This window comes from Leguminivora glycinivorella, chromosome Z (assembly GCF_023078275.1).
Source record: "Leguminivora glycinivorella isolate SPB_JAAS2020 chromosome Z, LegGlyc_1.1, whole genome shotgun sequence".
NCBI classification, from domain to species: domain Eukaryota; kingdom Metazoa; phylum Arthropoda; class Insecta; order Lepidoptera; family Tortricidae; genus Leguminivora; species Leguminivora glycinivorella.
Genome location: NC_062998.1, coordinates 6,293,073 through 6,311,642, shown reverse-complemented (window position 1 = coordinate 6,311,642; position 18,570 = coordinate 6,293,073). Strand labels below are relative to the sequence as shown.

At 44.3% G+C, this 18,570-nt stretch overlaps 1 protein-coding gene across 1 annotated transcript in view; it reads right to left on the bottom strand.

The window, feature by feature from the left end:
- Positions 1-18,570, bottom strand: part of LOC125241590 (protein purity of essence) — a 148,582-nt gene that overhangs the window by 100,036 nt on the left and 29,976 nt on the right. The window contains 6 exon segments of the mRNA XM_048150140.1: positions 2,851-2,992; positions 3,122-3,153; positions 3,329-3,512; positions 9,810-9,940; positions 11,255-11,400; positions 12,730-12,903. Coding sequence (XP_048006097.1) covers positions 2,851-2,992; positions 3,122-3,153; positions 3,329-3,512; positions 9,810-9,940; positions 11,255-11,400; positions 12,730-12,903 — 809 coding nt within the window.

Sequence of the window (18,570 nt, the reverse complement as noted above, 5' to 3'; positions counted from 1 at the left end):
GCCTTTTTTAAAAAAGCAAACTTTCATGTTGTCGAATGTTTTACTTAGCGTAATATATAACTAGTGCACATCAATAACTAAATATGTTGTCAATATTGTCTATTACAGTTAGCTATTTTATTGATAAGTTACCTAAATTCTCACTATAAGTTGCTTAGATTCTCACTATACTTTTTTTTATAACTAGTTATTTATTGTATGTAATGTACCAAATGTTTTATTGAACACCAACAATATATACGGCGTATTTAGAAAAATATGCAATATTGAGTCTTCTATCACTTTCTAATTTTATTGACAGGTATGCAATTTTTACTTACGTACCTATTAATATTCTTTTAATTTCAATAGTTACCTACTTACTTTCTTTACAAGACCCATATTAAAAAAAAATACCCATATTATGAGTACTTATATTTTTTATGAAATTTGACATTGTTTTAAAAACATTTTTACTTCAATGAAATCTAGACTTTTATAAAAATGCAAAAGCAAATTTAATTTTAAACTTATTAAGGCAAAAATTTTGACCAAGAACCAGTTTCGGTCCTAAAATAGTTCAACTTTGATGCTAAATATCACATAATCAATAAGGTGTGAAGTAGGTACCTAATTATGGGATGCTAGTTTGTTTAAAGACGATTCTGTAAATATGATATGCTTTAGAAACTATCGTAATATTCATAATACCAATTGATTGAAATCGAAGCTCATCGTAGTAGAGAATCCCCTTAAGAAATGTCGTTATTTAATATATTATGGAAAAAATACGGGTCCATATTGGCTCATATAAAATTATTTGTTATACAATTATTGTTTATACCGATTTGTGCTCCGAATGATCATTTCTCATAATTTTACTTATCATAATTTTGTTTCATTATTATCAATAGTACTACTATCACTGTTCATAATAATCATTTAGTCGAAAATTTTTAATCATAAATTCTATACAAATATTTAATAACATTCATAATTTTGTGTTTAAGAAAATCATTCTTCATAAAATTATTTAAAAAGTTTTGGGGAAGTTCTATGAAAAACTTGTGCCATTTATAGAAGCGCGCTTGAAGCTTTTACAGTGACATATACAATTTACATTAAAAATTCGTTTCTGGTTCGCTCACGGTCAACCTAACACGCTCCTCCTCGCTACGCTCGTCGTCGCACCTAACTGGACTGTCTCATGTGATGGCTGTTCTGTTAACAATAATATAACGATAAATTATATTACTCGCAATCGTTATGATCAATAAGTATATAAACATAAACATTAGTATAAAACATATTTATGATGAATGACATTATGAACATAAGTCATTCGAAGTTACGATAGTTATTAACATAAAATTGTTATAAATAATGATCGTTATAATGTAAAATTGTATGAGAAACATTTTCGGACTACCAATAATCTATATAAAAATTTTATATGAACTTTGGCGCACCCAAAAAATACAAATGTTTGCAAACAACGGTGGCTTTGGCTTTATACGTAACTGCAATATTTGCAGGTCAGAACGAAGTAATAAAATGTACAGTGAAGGTTAAATATGAATAAAAGCGCGAGCGGAGCGAGCGCAAAATTTTTTTCATTATCAAAACGCCGCTCCTGGCGGTTTGGCCCTAGTGTAAATTCGCCACTGGCATGGACCCCAAAAATATAGTACTTTTGCGTACTATATATGCTTCATATAGAATATAGTACGCTGGGCCAAAATATAGTACAGTACTATATTATATAGTACGGTTGGCAACCCTAGTCGTACGCGCAGTCGAGCAACACGTTTTTATTTTTATAAAATGTATGGTGCCACCAAAAAATCTGTAACTTTTTTCTGTAAATAGAAATGCTTATTCCTATCACCAGAAAAAATATCAGGCGATTTTAAAATTTTCAGACATCCCCCATTCAAGCGGAAGGAGTGGAATTCCTTGCCGGCGGCTATATTTCCGAGCTTATTGTATAACCCGGCAACCTTCAAATCTAGTATGAACAGGCATCCTCTGGACGAGCTCACTCCATCGTAGGCCACGTAGGCCTTTGGCTAGTCTGTGGCCAAGAGTAAGCCCATTTATAATAAAAATAAATAAAAAAGCTTAGGAAAAACATTGTAATTAGTTCATTTGATATGGCACTGGACAGCAATGTTAACCAACAGGCTAACCAAGTAGCAAGTAATCTACCAGGGGTGCAGAAACGTCTAAGATACTCACTTCATCGAGGACCGCCGCCTATTGAGTTGGCGGTGTACATCGCACGGGTCGAACCCGGCTTGTAACATGGCTGCCTCTTGCGCGGCGTCGGCCGGATTTATATCCATTTTCCTTTTGCGTTTGCGTTAAATCGAACAAATAGTTCAGGGTAACGTAGCAGTATATTTAAAACTAGAGGTTGTGACTACTTAATTTTATAATATCAAGTCTAAGAGCATAATTTTGAAGTGTAGATAGAAAACATTTATATAGGTTTTCGCTTCTACCCATTGCACCGATACGTGTAATCTAGTCTATCCCTGGCTTCACTAGATATGCGACTTTACTTAAAAGTACGTATAGTTACTATCAGATGAAGGTGGTCACAAATATTTGAACACGCCTCAATCGCCAAAGCGTTGATATTATTTGAGCACCTTAGGCGCTCTGTTCCCACAATTTAAGATTTGTAGTAACTCTTCGATCAAACGTTCGCCGTGTTCGTACGTAACACATTAAAGCGGATGAGAATGAATGCGAATGAATCATCCGCTTACACGTGTTGCGTATGTACACGGTGCACACACATACATGCCTTGCGGCATAATTAGAAGAGTTAATGCTGTGCTAGTACTATACGTAGGAATAACATACCAATGTAGGACTATGTGCTTGCATATAGCGGTGAGAAGTGCCGCGTTGTCGCTAGCGACGTCGGTCAGCAGCACCGTCTTGTCGAGGGCCGCGGCTTGTTCCACGAGCACTGTCTTGTCCGTTTCGCTGTCTACCCAGCTCTCTGAAGGGTTGAGACACTTTAGTCAATAATATAAACAATATTTATAAAGATAATGTACAGAATACAAAGGTATTGGTCGTTTTAGACTAGACAGCAGATTTTAATGACTATTCAATGAGATATACATACCTTCTGCTTCCGCAGATCTCGTCGCTTGGGACCTAGAACAAAAAAAAGTTATTGTTATCATTATCATTAGTTTTCGATTATTATATGACTCTTCATCACTTTGACGTATACAATTTAGAGGTCAATTAACACCGCTCGTTCAATAAGTCGGATTCAGTAAATGACGTGTTTCATTCACCAATATGTCGGTATGTAGTGGCCACTTACGATCCGGCCGGTGCGTCCTGCGTGCCAGTCCTCGCGGGGGCTTCGGCCTCTGTCCTGAACACGCTACGGAGAGCGTTGCGGAGCGCTAGAGACCCGTTGGCGGCTCCTTCGGGCGCCGTGGATGTCGGTGTGGGTAGTTCGGTTTCGGTCGGGGATGCATTCGCTGAGCGCTTGGCGTCTGTAACTGATATGAATTTATACTTTATACATTCTTTCGCTCAAGAGTTTATTAGTCGATGATTTGACCAGGCGAACCTTAGTGTAAGGTCTGAGTGGACGCTTGGAGTGTGCAGCGGGGTGGACGAGCGTGCGTCCTTTCAAAGACATGTATAACTCCATATAGACAGATAAAGTCTAAGAAAAAACGTACCTCAGTTACGTACAGAAAAAGGTACGGTGGCCTAGATGGCATAACACCTTTGGGGTACGCTCAGCTAGATGGCGCTAATATTAATATTTGACATTTTAAAACATACAAAGCTAAGAATATGGGCCAAATTGTCAAAACTGAGGTTCAAAAGTTTTAAGCCTGTGTCAAGAGATGGCAGACTATGCACTGTGATTACACATTTTACTTCGACAGTAACTCTTTGTAATACTCGATCCTCTTTGGTCCTATGGAGCGTCGCCTCAAGCCACTCTTATGAGCTCCAATTGTTTGACATTCACGCCACACGCCCGGCCCGGCACAACGCCCAATAGGCTACCTGCCTTCTAGTCAAATCCGCTTCTTTTTATGAACTGACAAAACGAATTTGACTTGCTAATATGGAATTTATGTGAAATCGAATTGAGTGACTTCACGGTTAACTCAGTTACTTTATATGTATATTTCTACCTGACTTATTAAATATAAAAATTTTACCTTCCAATAAAATTTGTATTATTTTGCCTGGTATATCCGAGGTCTTTATAGAGAGAGTACGTCGTAGACGTCGCATCGGACCGATAGATGGCGCCATCGTTCGTTGTAAGTCGCTCCGGCGTCTCACCGCCGCGATGTTGGTAGTCCCGTTTTTCCCCACCTGCAACACAAGGCCCCCCGCGCCCCGACTCGCCACCAGCCACCCTCATTGTTGAGGAGAAGTGCCGACGGTATATTAAGCCTACCAGGAAGGCATCACTCAGACCTCGGATATACCAGGCAAAATAATACAAATTTTATTGGAAGGTAAAATTTTTATATTATTTGTGCCGTTTGTATATCCGAGGTCTTTATAGAGACCTGTTTATTATCTCCTGGTGGCGAGTCAGCTGGCGCGCAAGCCTTTGGTAGCCCTATTGGCATGGCATAGCATAGAAGAATAAGTGAATCAGTTGAACCGATTTGACAGATGTATCAGTCGAAATAGCCTTCGATCCGCGAATATCTCGGTGCCAGAAACGCATAAAGAGATTTTCGTGATGACGTTTAGCTTTAGTCAGCGAATAGTTAGAGAAATGACATTATTATACATCGCAGATCAAAACCAAAAAAAAAAAGATGTAGGCGAGGCTGACTTGAACAAGATACAAAAAACCTTAGATACACTATTATTATTAACAGACGCGTTATTTTATCAGGTTATAAACCCAGTTTCAGACACAAAGTGTGGAAATTAACTGTAAAAGTAGTGTAACTATCTGTACTGTAGCAGGGTAACGTAATTGATACTGCTTTTGTCAACCCTTCGTAAAAATTATCTAAATCAATATTAGCTTTGATATGACTATTTAAAGTCCAACGTCTTACGTCCATATCAAACACAGAAAAAGGTCATCACTCACGTGCCCAAGGGCTATTTGTTACAATACTGGTATTTTCGATCAGACTATTTCGCGTCAAGCGAGCGCGGTTGCAAGCGAGACTCCTGAACTCTGAACTCTTTTTAGTGAGGGCATTTGAGGATACCGATCGCTCGGTAAGACTAGCCTAGAAGATGAAAAGTACGAGCGCTGTCGATTGCTACTACACTGGACGGAGGTATCAGTCGATTTCTTTAAGTCAGTCATTGACTCTTAGGGTAATCCATTACCTAATCCAAAACCCGATGCGACGGATTTCTACTTCGTGCAATGAAGGTCGACAGAGTAGACTGAGAGGTGGAGACGTCAGTGTCGCATCGCTGGTGGTTGCTGAACACGTCGTGGTAGCAGGTCAAGGGGTGAATTTAACACCGCCACACATGCGCGCTTTAAGAGCGTAGGCGGAGCGCAATAATGGCGGTGCACCGCACTAACGCTGGCGTTGCGCCCAGTGGGCGCTAGCGGGAACGAACGAGCGCTGATAGCGAGCGCAACGCGCGCGGGACGCGAGCGGAATGCACGCGCATTCAGCGCGCTGATAGCGAAGCGGAATGCGCTTTATGTGTGGCGGAGGCTTAATACGTACCGTTGTACGGCGTAATGCAGGGCTCTCGCAGACGAAGAGGTACGATGACGGGCGAAGCAGAAGAGGGCGAGGTCACCGAAGGTCACTTACTTGGCTCCCAGGGGGTGCATACTGACCTCGTACGACAGTCTGTTGGAGTCAGCAGTTACTGTCGTAGTTACTCGTAACAGAAGAGATGTAGTCCTGCCATCGTACAGCATAACATAACATACAACTGAACTGTGCATAGCATATAGTGCTATGCGAACCTTAAGCCGGCTGCATGTCACTTCAGTCGCCAGCGCCACCGCCTGTTGAAGATTATTCTCCATAGGAAGAGCTTTACTTCGTACAATGTTCCGATTATTGAAGTTCTTATCGGGCTGCAGATGCAAGCAAAACAGGGGCGATTGGCCTACAGCTATCGGCAGCTGTACGAGGTAATGCTGGAAACTGCAGCGGTGCAACCTTCCTCTGTAGACCACGAAAGTTGTGAAATTTATGAAATCAGGTTCTACGATCGAATCAAGCACTATATTAATTGAGTATAGTCGAGCCAGATGATAACTACTGAAGTACTCCTGAGTTCCTGGCCCCTTTCGCTTTGAGCTGGAATCTGAAGTTCACTAAGGCGAAGCAGGTTTATTTTTCCCAATTTGTTTATTAGAGGCTCGGCGAATAAGTTAATCTCTCGAATGGACAGGGGGCGCCACAAGCCTCCGGGAAATCGTCGTGTACTTGGAACCCCCGCGGCCAGATTGCCGATCGGTTTTGGTGTCCGCCCGGTAAACAGACGCACGCTCAGGATGCAGGACGCTGGCTCGAATTCAGATCTGGACATTCTGAAAGGGATTTTTTTTTTTTTTAATTCCGCAAACCTTTACGATGTCTTTGACCTACACAATGAGCGATGTACAGGAATCACAGGGTCTTCTCGCGAGGCGCCTCTCCGATTAGATAGCTCGCGAACATCGTCAGGACACCCTCGCAGCAGTGCGGCTCCTCGTCCGGTTATTGACGTCTTACCTCGTTCAACTATGGGTCTCCAAACCACGTTAGGACGTAGCATCTTAAGAATTTATCTGTTCTCACTTCGGCGACGGAGGAGTCCTTGGTCAAAATAGAGTGTAAATACAGTCGTACTTCACGGGAACTGGAAAGAGAAGAGTGGATACCATAGTGTACGGGATGTCAGCTGATAGCGGCGCCCGGCGTCACATTGGAGGGTAATATCAGCCTGGTCAGCAACAGAGTCTGCAACGATACTGTAGCAGACGGAGCCTGGATAGTCGTGGTCGTGGCACCATTGTAGGGGAAGACAGTGTTCGCGGTGAGCGTGACATCTTAGGCGCGACGGGCGTTATCAGCGTGGCGGCTAGCAGCACCAAGGGCCCACATCAGCAATCTTACCAGCTTGTCACTGCAGCAGACGCTGTTATGTTCGGCGGTGAGATTGAGACGGCCGTCGTCAGCTCGAAAGGCGTCTCGATGCCCTGTCGCGTCGCGCAGTATCGTGCTCGGTGGCCCTCTCGAGGTCGCCGCCGTCAGCGCGGGAGGCACCGGCGCCAGCGTGGCAGTCAGCTACATCGGTGAACAGCATCAACAGAGTTCGCGGCGTCGTCACGGCAAACGCGGCAGGAAAATTAGCGACGCCTTCGCGGCAGCCGCAGTATTGCACTCGGTGGCGCGATGAAGGTCGCCGCGTCTGCAATCTTACCTCGTGCGATCGAGGCGACATCAAGGCGCCAGCATGAGCGTGTCGGCCGACGACACCGGTGGAAAACTTCAAGTAGCTTGCGGCGTTGTCACGGCAGACGCAGCAGAAGGATTGCGACGCCTGTGCAGCGGTTAACAGTATTACGCTCCGCATCACCACTGAGGCGCCAGCATAAGCGTGGCGGCCAGCAATACTGGTGGACAGCTTCGGCAGGGTCGCGTCTCGCGTCGTTGTCACGGCATATGAACGCTCTACATCACCATCGAGGCGCCAGCATAAGCGTGGCGGCCAGCGATACTGGTGGACAGCTTCAGCAGGATCGCGGCGTTGTCACGGCAGATGAGCTCGCTGCATCGCCATCGAGGCGCCAGCATAAGCGTGGCGGCCAGCGATACTGGTGGACAGCTACAGCAGGTGGACAGTCAGCAGGATCGCGGCGTTGTCACGGCAGACGAACGCTCTGCATCACCATCGAGGCGCCAGCATAAGCGTGGCGGCCAGCGATATTGGTGGACAGCTTCAGCAGGCTCGCGGCGTTGTCAAGGCAGACGCACGCTCTGCATCACCATCGAGGCGCCAGCATAAGCGTGGCGGCCAGCGATACTGGTGGACAGCTTCAGCAGGATTGCGGCGTTGTCACGGCAGACGAACGCTCTGCATCGTCACCATCGAGGCGCCAGCATAAGCGTGGCGGCCAGCGATACTGGTGGACAGCTTCAGCAGGATCGCGGCGTTGTCACGGCAGACGAACGCTCTGCATCACCATCGAGGCGCCAGCATAAGCGTGGCGGCCAGCGATACTGGTGGACAGCTTCAGCAGGATCGCGGCGTTGTCACGGCAGACGAACGCTCTGCATCACCATCGAGGCGCCAGCATAAGCGTGGCGGCCAGCGATATTGGTGGACAGCTTCAGCAGGCTCGCGGCGTTGTGGCGGGGGCAGAAGGTGGCCGCGCTGGTAGCCTGCGTATTGACGACTGATCACTAACGGCACGGCGCTCGCGTCGGGGCAGCAGCAGACATACTTACAGCGTCGCACGCGACGCCATGCGGCGGCCACAACGTTGTTCGGCGGCACCGCAGAGATGGCCATCGTTAACGAGGAGGCAACTTCTACGCAACCTCGGCGGCGCCGACGCGGCGGACAACACTGCCGCGGTCAGCGGCGCTATCGCAGCGCTACAGTAAGTTTCGGCGCCGACACGTGGCTTGGGGCCTCCGCACCGAATCGGAAACCGAACATATTCTTTCTAAAATAATATGAATCTGCTCACCCATTCGTCGGAGAAATTCAAACCTCCTTGAAGCGCGGTATTCCTCCACCGCGCCCGCCGCCGCCGCCGCCGCAGCCCGCAGGTCGCGCAGCACGCGGTCGCGAAGCACGTGGTCCCCGGAGCACGTGGTCCCCGGCGGAGCAACTTACCTACGTTACCGCTTATATTCTCGCGCGAAACTTTTAATACGCGGATAACACTTCCTACTTTAGTCTCGGAAATGCGAATAGTTTAAAAAGAAAACTGATTAACGGTAACGATTTTTGCAGCATGGAACTTTCTTACAAAAAAGTGGGTAGAATCATAAAGCACCGCTCGTTCATTTCTATAGTGAGAACCCCGAAAGACGAATAATGATCGCTAGCGAGGCATAATATATCTCATTATTCAAGACGAACGAGCGCAAATTAAAAGGGAAGAAAGAATTGACGGATGAAATTGAAAAATTTCATAATTCCGAAACGTTATAAGCCACTTTTTAAATAAAAACACGAATAACTCTGGTTTGACCAGAAATAACAAGGAAATAGAAACTAAAAGATTAATTTCGAGACACCATGCTGTAAAAATGTTCGAACGGAATACGCGACAACCGGTCACTTCGGCGTTCGACGAAACAATGAGGGTGGCTGGTGGCGAGTCGGGGCGCGGGGGGCCTTGTGTTGCAGGTGGGGAAAAACGGGACTACCAACATCGCGGCGGTGAGACGCCGGAGCGACTTACAACGAACGATGGCGCCATCTATCGGTCCGATGCGACGTCTACGACGTACTCTCTCTATAAAGACCTCGGATATACAAACGGCACAAATAATAGGAATTGGATTTAAAAATAACTTCTGTCTATGTTTTTCTTATAATTATCTGATGCTTTATTTCGTGCATGGTATATTTTATTTTAACTATGTACGGTCAACCAATTTGAATCCTAGGCCACTCTAGAACCCTGTCTTATTTAAACCATGTTCTATTTGCCATAAGAAGTCACATTGCCGTTTACTGTGCAAAGGTTCTACAGTGGCCTAGGATTCAAATTGGTTGACTGTACAGTCAACTTCTCTATATGAGCGAGCACTCAGCCCTTACATTTAGGCTCCTATGAGCAGTGGTAAAAGCCGGGATACCAGAAGAACGTCACTTACTTGTGCAGATGTGGGACAGCAAACTGGCCAACTTCTGTTGGTCCGCGACGCCGATGTACTTGCATATAGATATGCAGAGCGAGCTGCTCAGCCCGTTGTGCTCGCACTCAGCGAAGATATTTATGAACAAGCTGGAAAATAACAAGAAATTAGATAAATCTTAAAAATTAAAACAGCAACACTAAAGCAAACCGTCTGGTGACAACCAAGACTAAGCCCGATAGTCCACTATCATAATTTTAACTTCTGATTAGCAGAAACGTCTGCAATCGATGCCACTAGGCTTAGAAAAATTTAAAAGTGGAAAATGTCTGCCTTGGGTGATACTTGAACTCACGGCCTCTGGATAAATATTCCAGCGCTCTGCCAACTGAGCCACCAAGACTTCAACCAAGCCAGCGAAATTTTCCACTACTAAAGTCAATGGGACCCGTAGCGACATCTACCGTAAGAGTGTTAAACTTCTTAAACGGCAACCGGAGTTCCAAGTCATATTGGAAATTCACCAGTTACGATGCGCTAACCATGCTAAATTTTAACTTCTGATTAGCAGAAACGTCTGCAATCGATGCCACTAGGCTTAGAAAAATTTAAAAGTGGAAAATGTCTGCCTTGGGTGAGACTTGAACTCACGGCCTCTAATTAAATTCACCTAACCACCACCTCACCTATTCACCTATTCACCATTCTTCTAATTAAATTTCACTATCATAATGTTTATCATAGAAATATGATCATAGGCAACATTCCGTTCTTTTTCTTCACGTTGGAGAAAAAGGGAGGCATACAGTTCTATGATCATATTTCTATGATAAACATGATAGTGGACTATCGGCCTAACTTAGGGTCCCCCACATCTAGCGTCTCGCGAGCGTCGCGTCGGGCCAACTGTATGGAAAAAGACGACGCGTCGACGCGTGATCAGAACAGGTCTTTAAATACAGGTCGTTTCACCAAAACTGACACGGATAGAATGAACTGAACAAAACTTTTATTTTTTGAGTGACACCTGTGATGTAACCTGTCAAGAAACATAATTTTATTGGTTAATCTGTCATACACATACCTGGCAGGCAAGCACGGTCGCGCGATAAATGATAAAACATCAGGCCGTCCCTATCGCACTATCTGTAAGCGCGATAGGGACGGCTAGATGTCCAGACCATACTTGTCTGCCTAGCAGTAGCGTAGCGTCGATACAACTCGATTCCCAACGGGTTCCCTAAAATTCAGCAGTATCTGTAGAAGTCCATACAAAATATATCCCAAAAACCCCTCCGGCTTTACCAACAAAAATTTTCACGCGTCGCCACTGCTGCCTAGATACTCTCATGCATTCATTCATGCCAGCTCTTGAATTGACCTGTACTTCATTATTAGCATTAGAATACAAATTAGACTTTTTCAAAATATTAGTGTTCGACACATTGTTATCATGTACTCACTCAATAACTTTTTCTGCGTATGCGACCCTCGCGTTGGGAACTGAGAGCAGAATCTTAGCCAGGACGTATTCGGAATCGTCGGCAAATACCGTTTCGTACGCCAGCCGGCCTTCGGCCTTTGTCAGGGCTTTCTCCCAGTAGTTTACCTGCGACAAAAAAATAAGTTACACCTTGGTAAGCCATATTTATTGACATAATAACCATCACTGTCTTCACTCATTTAAACAATGATGGCTGTTAAATTCTGGCCCTTTTGATGCCATTAATATGGAAACTAGAAGGCGTACCGTATCCATCCATACAGCCATTGATCGTCTCTGTCTGAAAGCTACTGAGAAAAATTGTCTAGGTTGAAGTCCCAATTTTGCACACTGTCACAACCCTCACTAAATCAGAATTCGACAAATTTTAATAATAAGTAAGTGCGTTTTCACATTATCCGATCCGATATCGGATGTCGGACCGATATCCCATACATTACAGGCGCCATCTTGGATTTTTTCTATTGAAATCCTTTCGACATCCGATATCGGATCGCACTAAGGTTACAATACAAGGTTTAATTAGTAAGGTTGAAATGGTGCCGTGACCAGGATTTTAAGACAAAATGTTAACCTACACTTTTTTATTCAATATTATGTCTAATGGTAGCAAAATGTTCAAGGTAGCTTCCAGTGTTACCGACGACAGACCGAGATGCCATATGAAGCTTCTATCATCTTAAATAAGGCCTGAGAGGACGCTCGATCGGCTCGGTGTGTATCGGGGCGGGCAGCGTAGACTCAGAACACTTGTATGAGCTTCAATTGTTTGACATGCACGCCGCACTCCCCGCCCCACTGCGCGCCCAATATGAGTGCACGAGGGCCTTAAGGCCGCTGTACACATGGGGCCAACCCTTGAGCAGCCCCTTGGCCAAGATAAGAGTCGCTGTTTACACATTGGTGAACCAATCACTTGGCATTGGCTCTTCACAAAAGATGGACGTAGAATGGAAAAGGCTAGGTAATTCTAGGTCATTTACGTTGTCAGCAAAATTTAATTAATAAACCTAGTAATAGAATTAAATTATCTGAAATATTAACATTTTTTTAATATTATGATAAGCACATTTATCTTTTTTAGGCAATACATTAAACTAAAATCAACACTATTATTGGCATAGATAAACTTATTATTTTCGTAAATCTTTCACTACTGTCCTCTCTGACGGTTTACGACAAACTGAATGAGGCGCCAACGTGTGAACGCAGTTGGCCATGTGCGCCAAGATCCTTTGATGTTTGGACAAAAAACCGACACCAGTCGGTTAGCCGGCCAGCACTGGCGCCCACTGCCAACATACGGCCAAGTAGCCCTCTACAAGCTTGGCCAAGGGGCTGCTCCAAGGGTTGGCCCAACCGTTGGCCCATGTGTACACTTGTACAGGGGTCTTTACACTAACCTATATCGTCTTTTTCCACAATGTCTCTTACCATATGTCGCAGCGTTTTCTCAGTAGATCGCTGCAGGTGATCAACTAGCACAGGGTATGTTGTCTTCAGTATATGCTCGTGTATAAGTTGCACGGCCTTGCATTCATTCGGCACTAAGATGTTCAGCGTAGCGCCCAGTGGCTCGGGAGACATGAATTGTAGGCGACCGTCCGTCTGTAGAGAAAATATGGTTATAAATAAGCACCAGAAACAACACATTAACACATTCACCACCAGATAAAAATGGCGGACTACGTCAGAAACCGGACGTTATTTATAACCACCGGTGGCGACAACCCGCCTAGCGGGCCGGCATCTAAGCAAAGTTCACGAGTTCACAGACGGGTTCTTGGTGGTGAAAGTGTTAAAGGACGCACTCGGACATTTGAGGATATCTAGACAAGAATGCATAAATCAAAATACAGACAGTTGATTTGTGCAGCAATTCTATTCGTTTAGGGTTTTGGATGCTACGTGAGGGTTGTCAGAGATATGCCGATTGAGTATTTCTGGTTGGCGGTGATGAGGCGAATTACATATTGCACCATAAGGACAACCACCGAGTCAGCTGCGCACGTTCACCGACCTGCCGCACGAGGCGCAAGATCAGCATAACACGACTTTACCTAACTAATGCAATTCTATTAGCACGCACTCTTGATTCAGACTTCGAACAATTGTCATCGCACTTAGGCTATAATTTTTGTATCTTTGATTTTAATTAAATTAGTAATAAAAGTTTTTGGTTTTTTTTCGGACCTCCGATTGTAGCTATCGTAATTGGCGCAGTCGGTAGGATACTCGCGGGTCGAATTCGTGAATATTTCGGGTTCTCTAAAAATCGAGACCGCGCGTTCGCGAGCCACCCGGGTTGGCTATCAAGCACCGCTGCCGAGTATCCAGAATCTACGAGCTGCAAACCGGAGGCGAATCCAGCTATCGATTCCCGTGAAGGACCAAGAATGAAGCATATGTGAGTACCCCTGAATTGTTCTTGTGTGCTTGCTTCCCTATACTGTATATCCTTATTTTCCATAATTTTTCATCCCAAAAAATCGGGATCTCGGGAACCTGCACCGGGTCAGGTTCGACGGGCAACACTAGATTTACGTAGGAATTTAGACAACTTAGAGTTAGGAAGTCCCTTAGATAGTTCAGTAACCTTATTTGAGTCCGATACAATAATGTCCGCGACCCCAGAGGATGTTTACAAGACCTTGCGTCTAGTCCCAGAATTTGACGGCAATCCTAATATCCTTACGCGATTCATTAAAATATGTGATCAAGTAGTCGACGCTTATGTACGTAATGAAGCCGGAAGAGAATTGCTCAATCTATGCGTTGTTAACGGAATACTAAATAAAATAACTGGTACTGCTGCAAGCATTATTAATAGTAATGGCATTCCTGATAACTGGTTAGGTATTAGGACAGCCCTTGTTAACAATTTCTCTGACCAACGTGACGAGACAGCGTTATACAACGACCTCTCAATAGCCAGCCAGGGTAACAGGACACCCCAAGAGTTTTACGACCATTGCCAGACACTTTTGAGCACAATGATGACGTATGTTACGTTACACGAAACTTTAGGCACTACTATAGAAGCTAAACGGACTCTTTATAAAAAGATAGCTATGCAAGCTTTTGTACGCGGCCTGAAGGAACCCTTGGGATCACGCATTAGGTGCATGCGACCAGAAACGATTGAGAAGGCCCTAGAATTCGTGCAGGAAGAACTCAATGTAATGTAAGTGCAACAGCGAGGAGATACTGCTAAAGCGCATCAACCTAATAGGGTAGCTTTGCCCCCGCCAGCCGCAGGGTTTACGCCACCACGTCCATTCCATTCGCCCCAGATACCGAATTGGTCACTGCCTTTTGGTCAGCGCCCGACGCAACAAGCTACGCAACCACCTAAATTTAACCCAACGCAAGCGTACCCTCAAAACCGTATGCCCACTAGGACGTAACAGATGTTCGGCGCCCGTCCCCCTAATTACAACCCTCAAAGTAACGTAAGATAACCCCCTAGGAATAACCCCCAGTACGGATCGAATCCTAAGCCTATGAGTGGAGTTCAGGCTTATTCTCCAAAGGTATTGCCCATGTCAAATCAGCCCTCTTTTAAACCACGCGAAATTCACATGAACGAATGTTCATACAATACCGGCGGTTCATACTATGATAACTATTACATGCAACCGGAATATAATTACGATACCACAGTGACATATGATGATTATACGGAATCTGATCCCGCCGTTGGTCCCAACGTCGAAGCAGAGTATTATGATTATCAGTACAGCAACGAGACTTTACCTGCCGCCAGCACTAGTGAACAGCCAAATTTTCAAAAGGACAGCAGCTCACGAGAGCCAAAATAGAGATAAATCTACAGTCTCAAAGGAAACTGCCTTATATTCAGATCAGCGACCCACCACTCAAACTTTTAATAGACACTGGCGCTAACGAGTCCTTTATTAGCCCCGAGGCAGTACAACGCTATTTCCCAAATTTTCCCCTTAAGTACGACCCTTTCGAGGTCACCAACGTTCACGCCGTGAGCCGAAATGATTATTCGCTAACGATACCCTGTTTCCCGGATCTTAATGACACTGGTGATATAAAACTATTTATATATCGTTTTCACGACTATTTTGATGGTCTGATAGGATATAATTTATTAACGAGTTGGGAAGCTAATGTTGACTTTAAAACACACACTTTATTCACCCGAACTTCAAGCAATCCGATACGAGTATATCACTCGAGCCAAGCAAATAATTACTTCGAGGAAATAATCCCGGCAGGCACGTCGAAAATAATAAAAGCCCCGATTAACACCGCAGACGGTGAGGTCTTAGTAAGAGACCAGATAATTAGCAATTGCATGATTCATGCCTGTTTTACAGTGGTTAAAAACAGCCGTGGATATATAGAGGTTGAAAACCAATCCCAGAATGACGTCATTTTCTCGCTCGACCAGCCAGCTCAAGCTGACCTCCATAGTATCGAGTGCATGCGCACCGAACTGTGCCCTAGTACACGCGCAGAGGACGTAGCGTCAGAGGAGGGCGTCGCGCCTGCGCACGGAACATTTAAACGAGGAAGAGGCGACTAATTTAAAATTACTTTGTTCCCAATATGCCGACGTTTTCTATATTGAGGGAGAAGCCCTTACATTTACCAATAAAATTAAACACCGAATTAGGACTACCGACGAGGTACCAGTTTATACGAAAAGTTATCGGTATCCATTTATACACAGACAGGAGGTTCGAGATCAGATAGCTAAGATGCTCGAGCAAGGAATAATTCAACCCTCCGACTCTGCTTGGAGCTCCCCTATCTGGATTGTACCCAAAAAGGTGGATGCTTCAGGGAAGCAAAAATGGCGCCTTGTGGTCGATTTCCGCAAGTTAAATGATAAAACAATTGAGGACAAGTACCCGATTCCAAACATCGCGGATGTGCTAGATAAGTTGGGAAAATGTCACTATTTTACCACACTGGATCTAGCCAGCGGGTTTTATCAAGTTGAGATGGACCCCCAGGACATACCAAAGACAGCCTTCAACGTAGAGCAAGGTCATTTTGAGTATCTCAGGATGCCGATGGGCCTCCGTAATTCACCCAGCACTCTCCAGAGGGTCATGGACAACGTGCTGAGAGGCCTCCAAAACGAAATTTGCCTCGTGTATCTCGACGACATAATTGTTTTCAGTACATCGCTACAGGAACATATGACCAATCTTGAAAAGGTTTTCCAGAGGTTAAGAGAATCAAATTTTAAGATCCAGATGGATAAGTCCGAATTCCTGAAACTTGAAACACCTTACCTTGGACATATAATAAGCAAGGATGGCATAAAGCCGAACCCTGAGAAAATCTCTGCGATACAAAACTACCCGATACCTAAGACACCAAAGGAAATTAAGCAATTTTTAGGCCTCCTTGGGTATTACCGAAAATTCATCCCTGACTTTGCCCATACTACTAAGCCCCTTACTATTTGCCTAAAGAAAGGAAACAAGATTACTCTTAACTCTGACTATGTTAACTGTTTTGAAAAATGCAAAACTCTCCTTACAAATGATCCTGTGCTACAATACCCCGATTTTACCAGAGAATTTATCCTGACAACAGACGCTTCTAATGTCGCTTTGGGCGCTGTCTTATCCCAAGGCCCAATAGGGTCTGATAGACCAGTATGTTATGCTTCCCGAACCCTTAACGAGAGTGAGCTTAACTATAGTACGATTGAAAAGGAATTACTCGCTATAGTTTGGGCCACAAAGTACTTCCGACCCTACCTTTTTGGACGTAAATTCAAAATTCTAACTGATCACAAGCCCTTGCAGTGGATCATGAATATAAAGGAACCAAACTCACGTCTCACCAGATGGAGACTGAGGCTAAGTGAATATGATTACACAGTCGTATACAAAAAAGGTAAATCCAACACAAACGCCGATGCCCTATCAAGAGTGGAAATCCACAATGAGGAAATCGAATCCATCGTAGCCGACGAGCTTTGCTCAATACTACCCAACCCTACAGAAAGACCGGAGACGTTAGGCAATTCTTCCACAGAAACTGTGCATACCAGCGAAGAGAGCCCCATATTGGAAGTACCAATTACCGATGAGCCACTCAACAAGTTTCACAGACAGATCGTGCTTACAGTCGTAGATGATGTAAAAAGGAAACCGACCGTGACTAAACCTTTCGACACTCACACCCGCGCATCCGTTCAAGTATCAAATTTCAATTTAGAGATAGACGTTGTTAACGCTATCAAAGAGTACGTCAACCCGAAGGTCAAAACCGCCCTGCTTATACAGCCCCCACTCGCCATGTATAAAATCATCCCCATCATCCAGAGCAGTTTCAAAAGCTCCACTATGAATATTGTGCTTTCCAAAGTAGAATTGGAAAATGTAAAGGATTATCTTAGACAACAGGAAATCATTAATAACTACCACGATGGGAAAACCAATCACCGTGGCATTGCCGAATGCTACCTAGCACTCTCCCGGAAATTCTATTGGCTAAAATGAAAGATCAAATCACGAAATTCATTAACGAATGCACTACTTGCGGTCAGGCTAAATATGACCGAAATCCGGTAAGACCTAAATTCAATATCGTACCCCCCGCGACTAAGCCTTTTGAGACAGTTCATATGGACCTATTTACAGTTCACAATGAAAAATACGTAACTTTCATGGATGTTTTCACCAAGTATGGTCAAGCATATCATTTACGAGACGGAACCGCAGTTAGTATTCTTCAAGCCCTTTTGAAATATTGCACGCATCATGGAGTTCCCATCACTATAATTACTGACAACGGAACTGAGTTCACTAACCAGCTCTTTGCCGAATTTGTCAGGTTCCACAAGATAAATCACCATAAAATTTTGGCTCATTCCCCAAATGATAACGGCATCATAGAACGTTACCATTCTACGCTCCTCGAACATCTCCGCATACTAAAATTAAAACAGAAGGATGAACCTATTATCAACCTTATGCCCTATGCTATCATAGCCTATAATAGTTCTATTCACAGCTTCACTAAGTGCAGACCATTCGACTTATTGACAGGTCATTTCGACCCCAGAAACCCTCTCGACACTGACATAACCGAACGACTCTTGCAACAGTATGTCCAAAACCATAAGATGCAAATGAAACAAGTTTATGATATAATTAATGATACATCCCTTTCAAATCGAACCTCCCTAATAGAGAGTAGGAATAAAGCCGCGAACCCGAACCAGAATATACCCCGCAGCAACAAGTATTTATAAAAAACCCCCTAGCAAGCCGACAG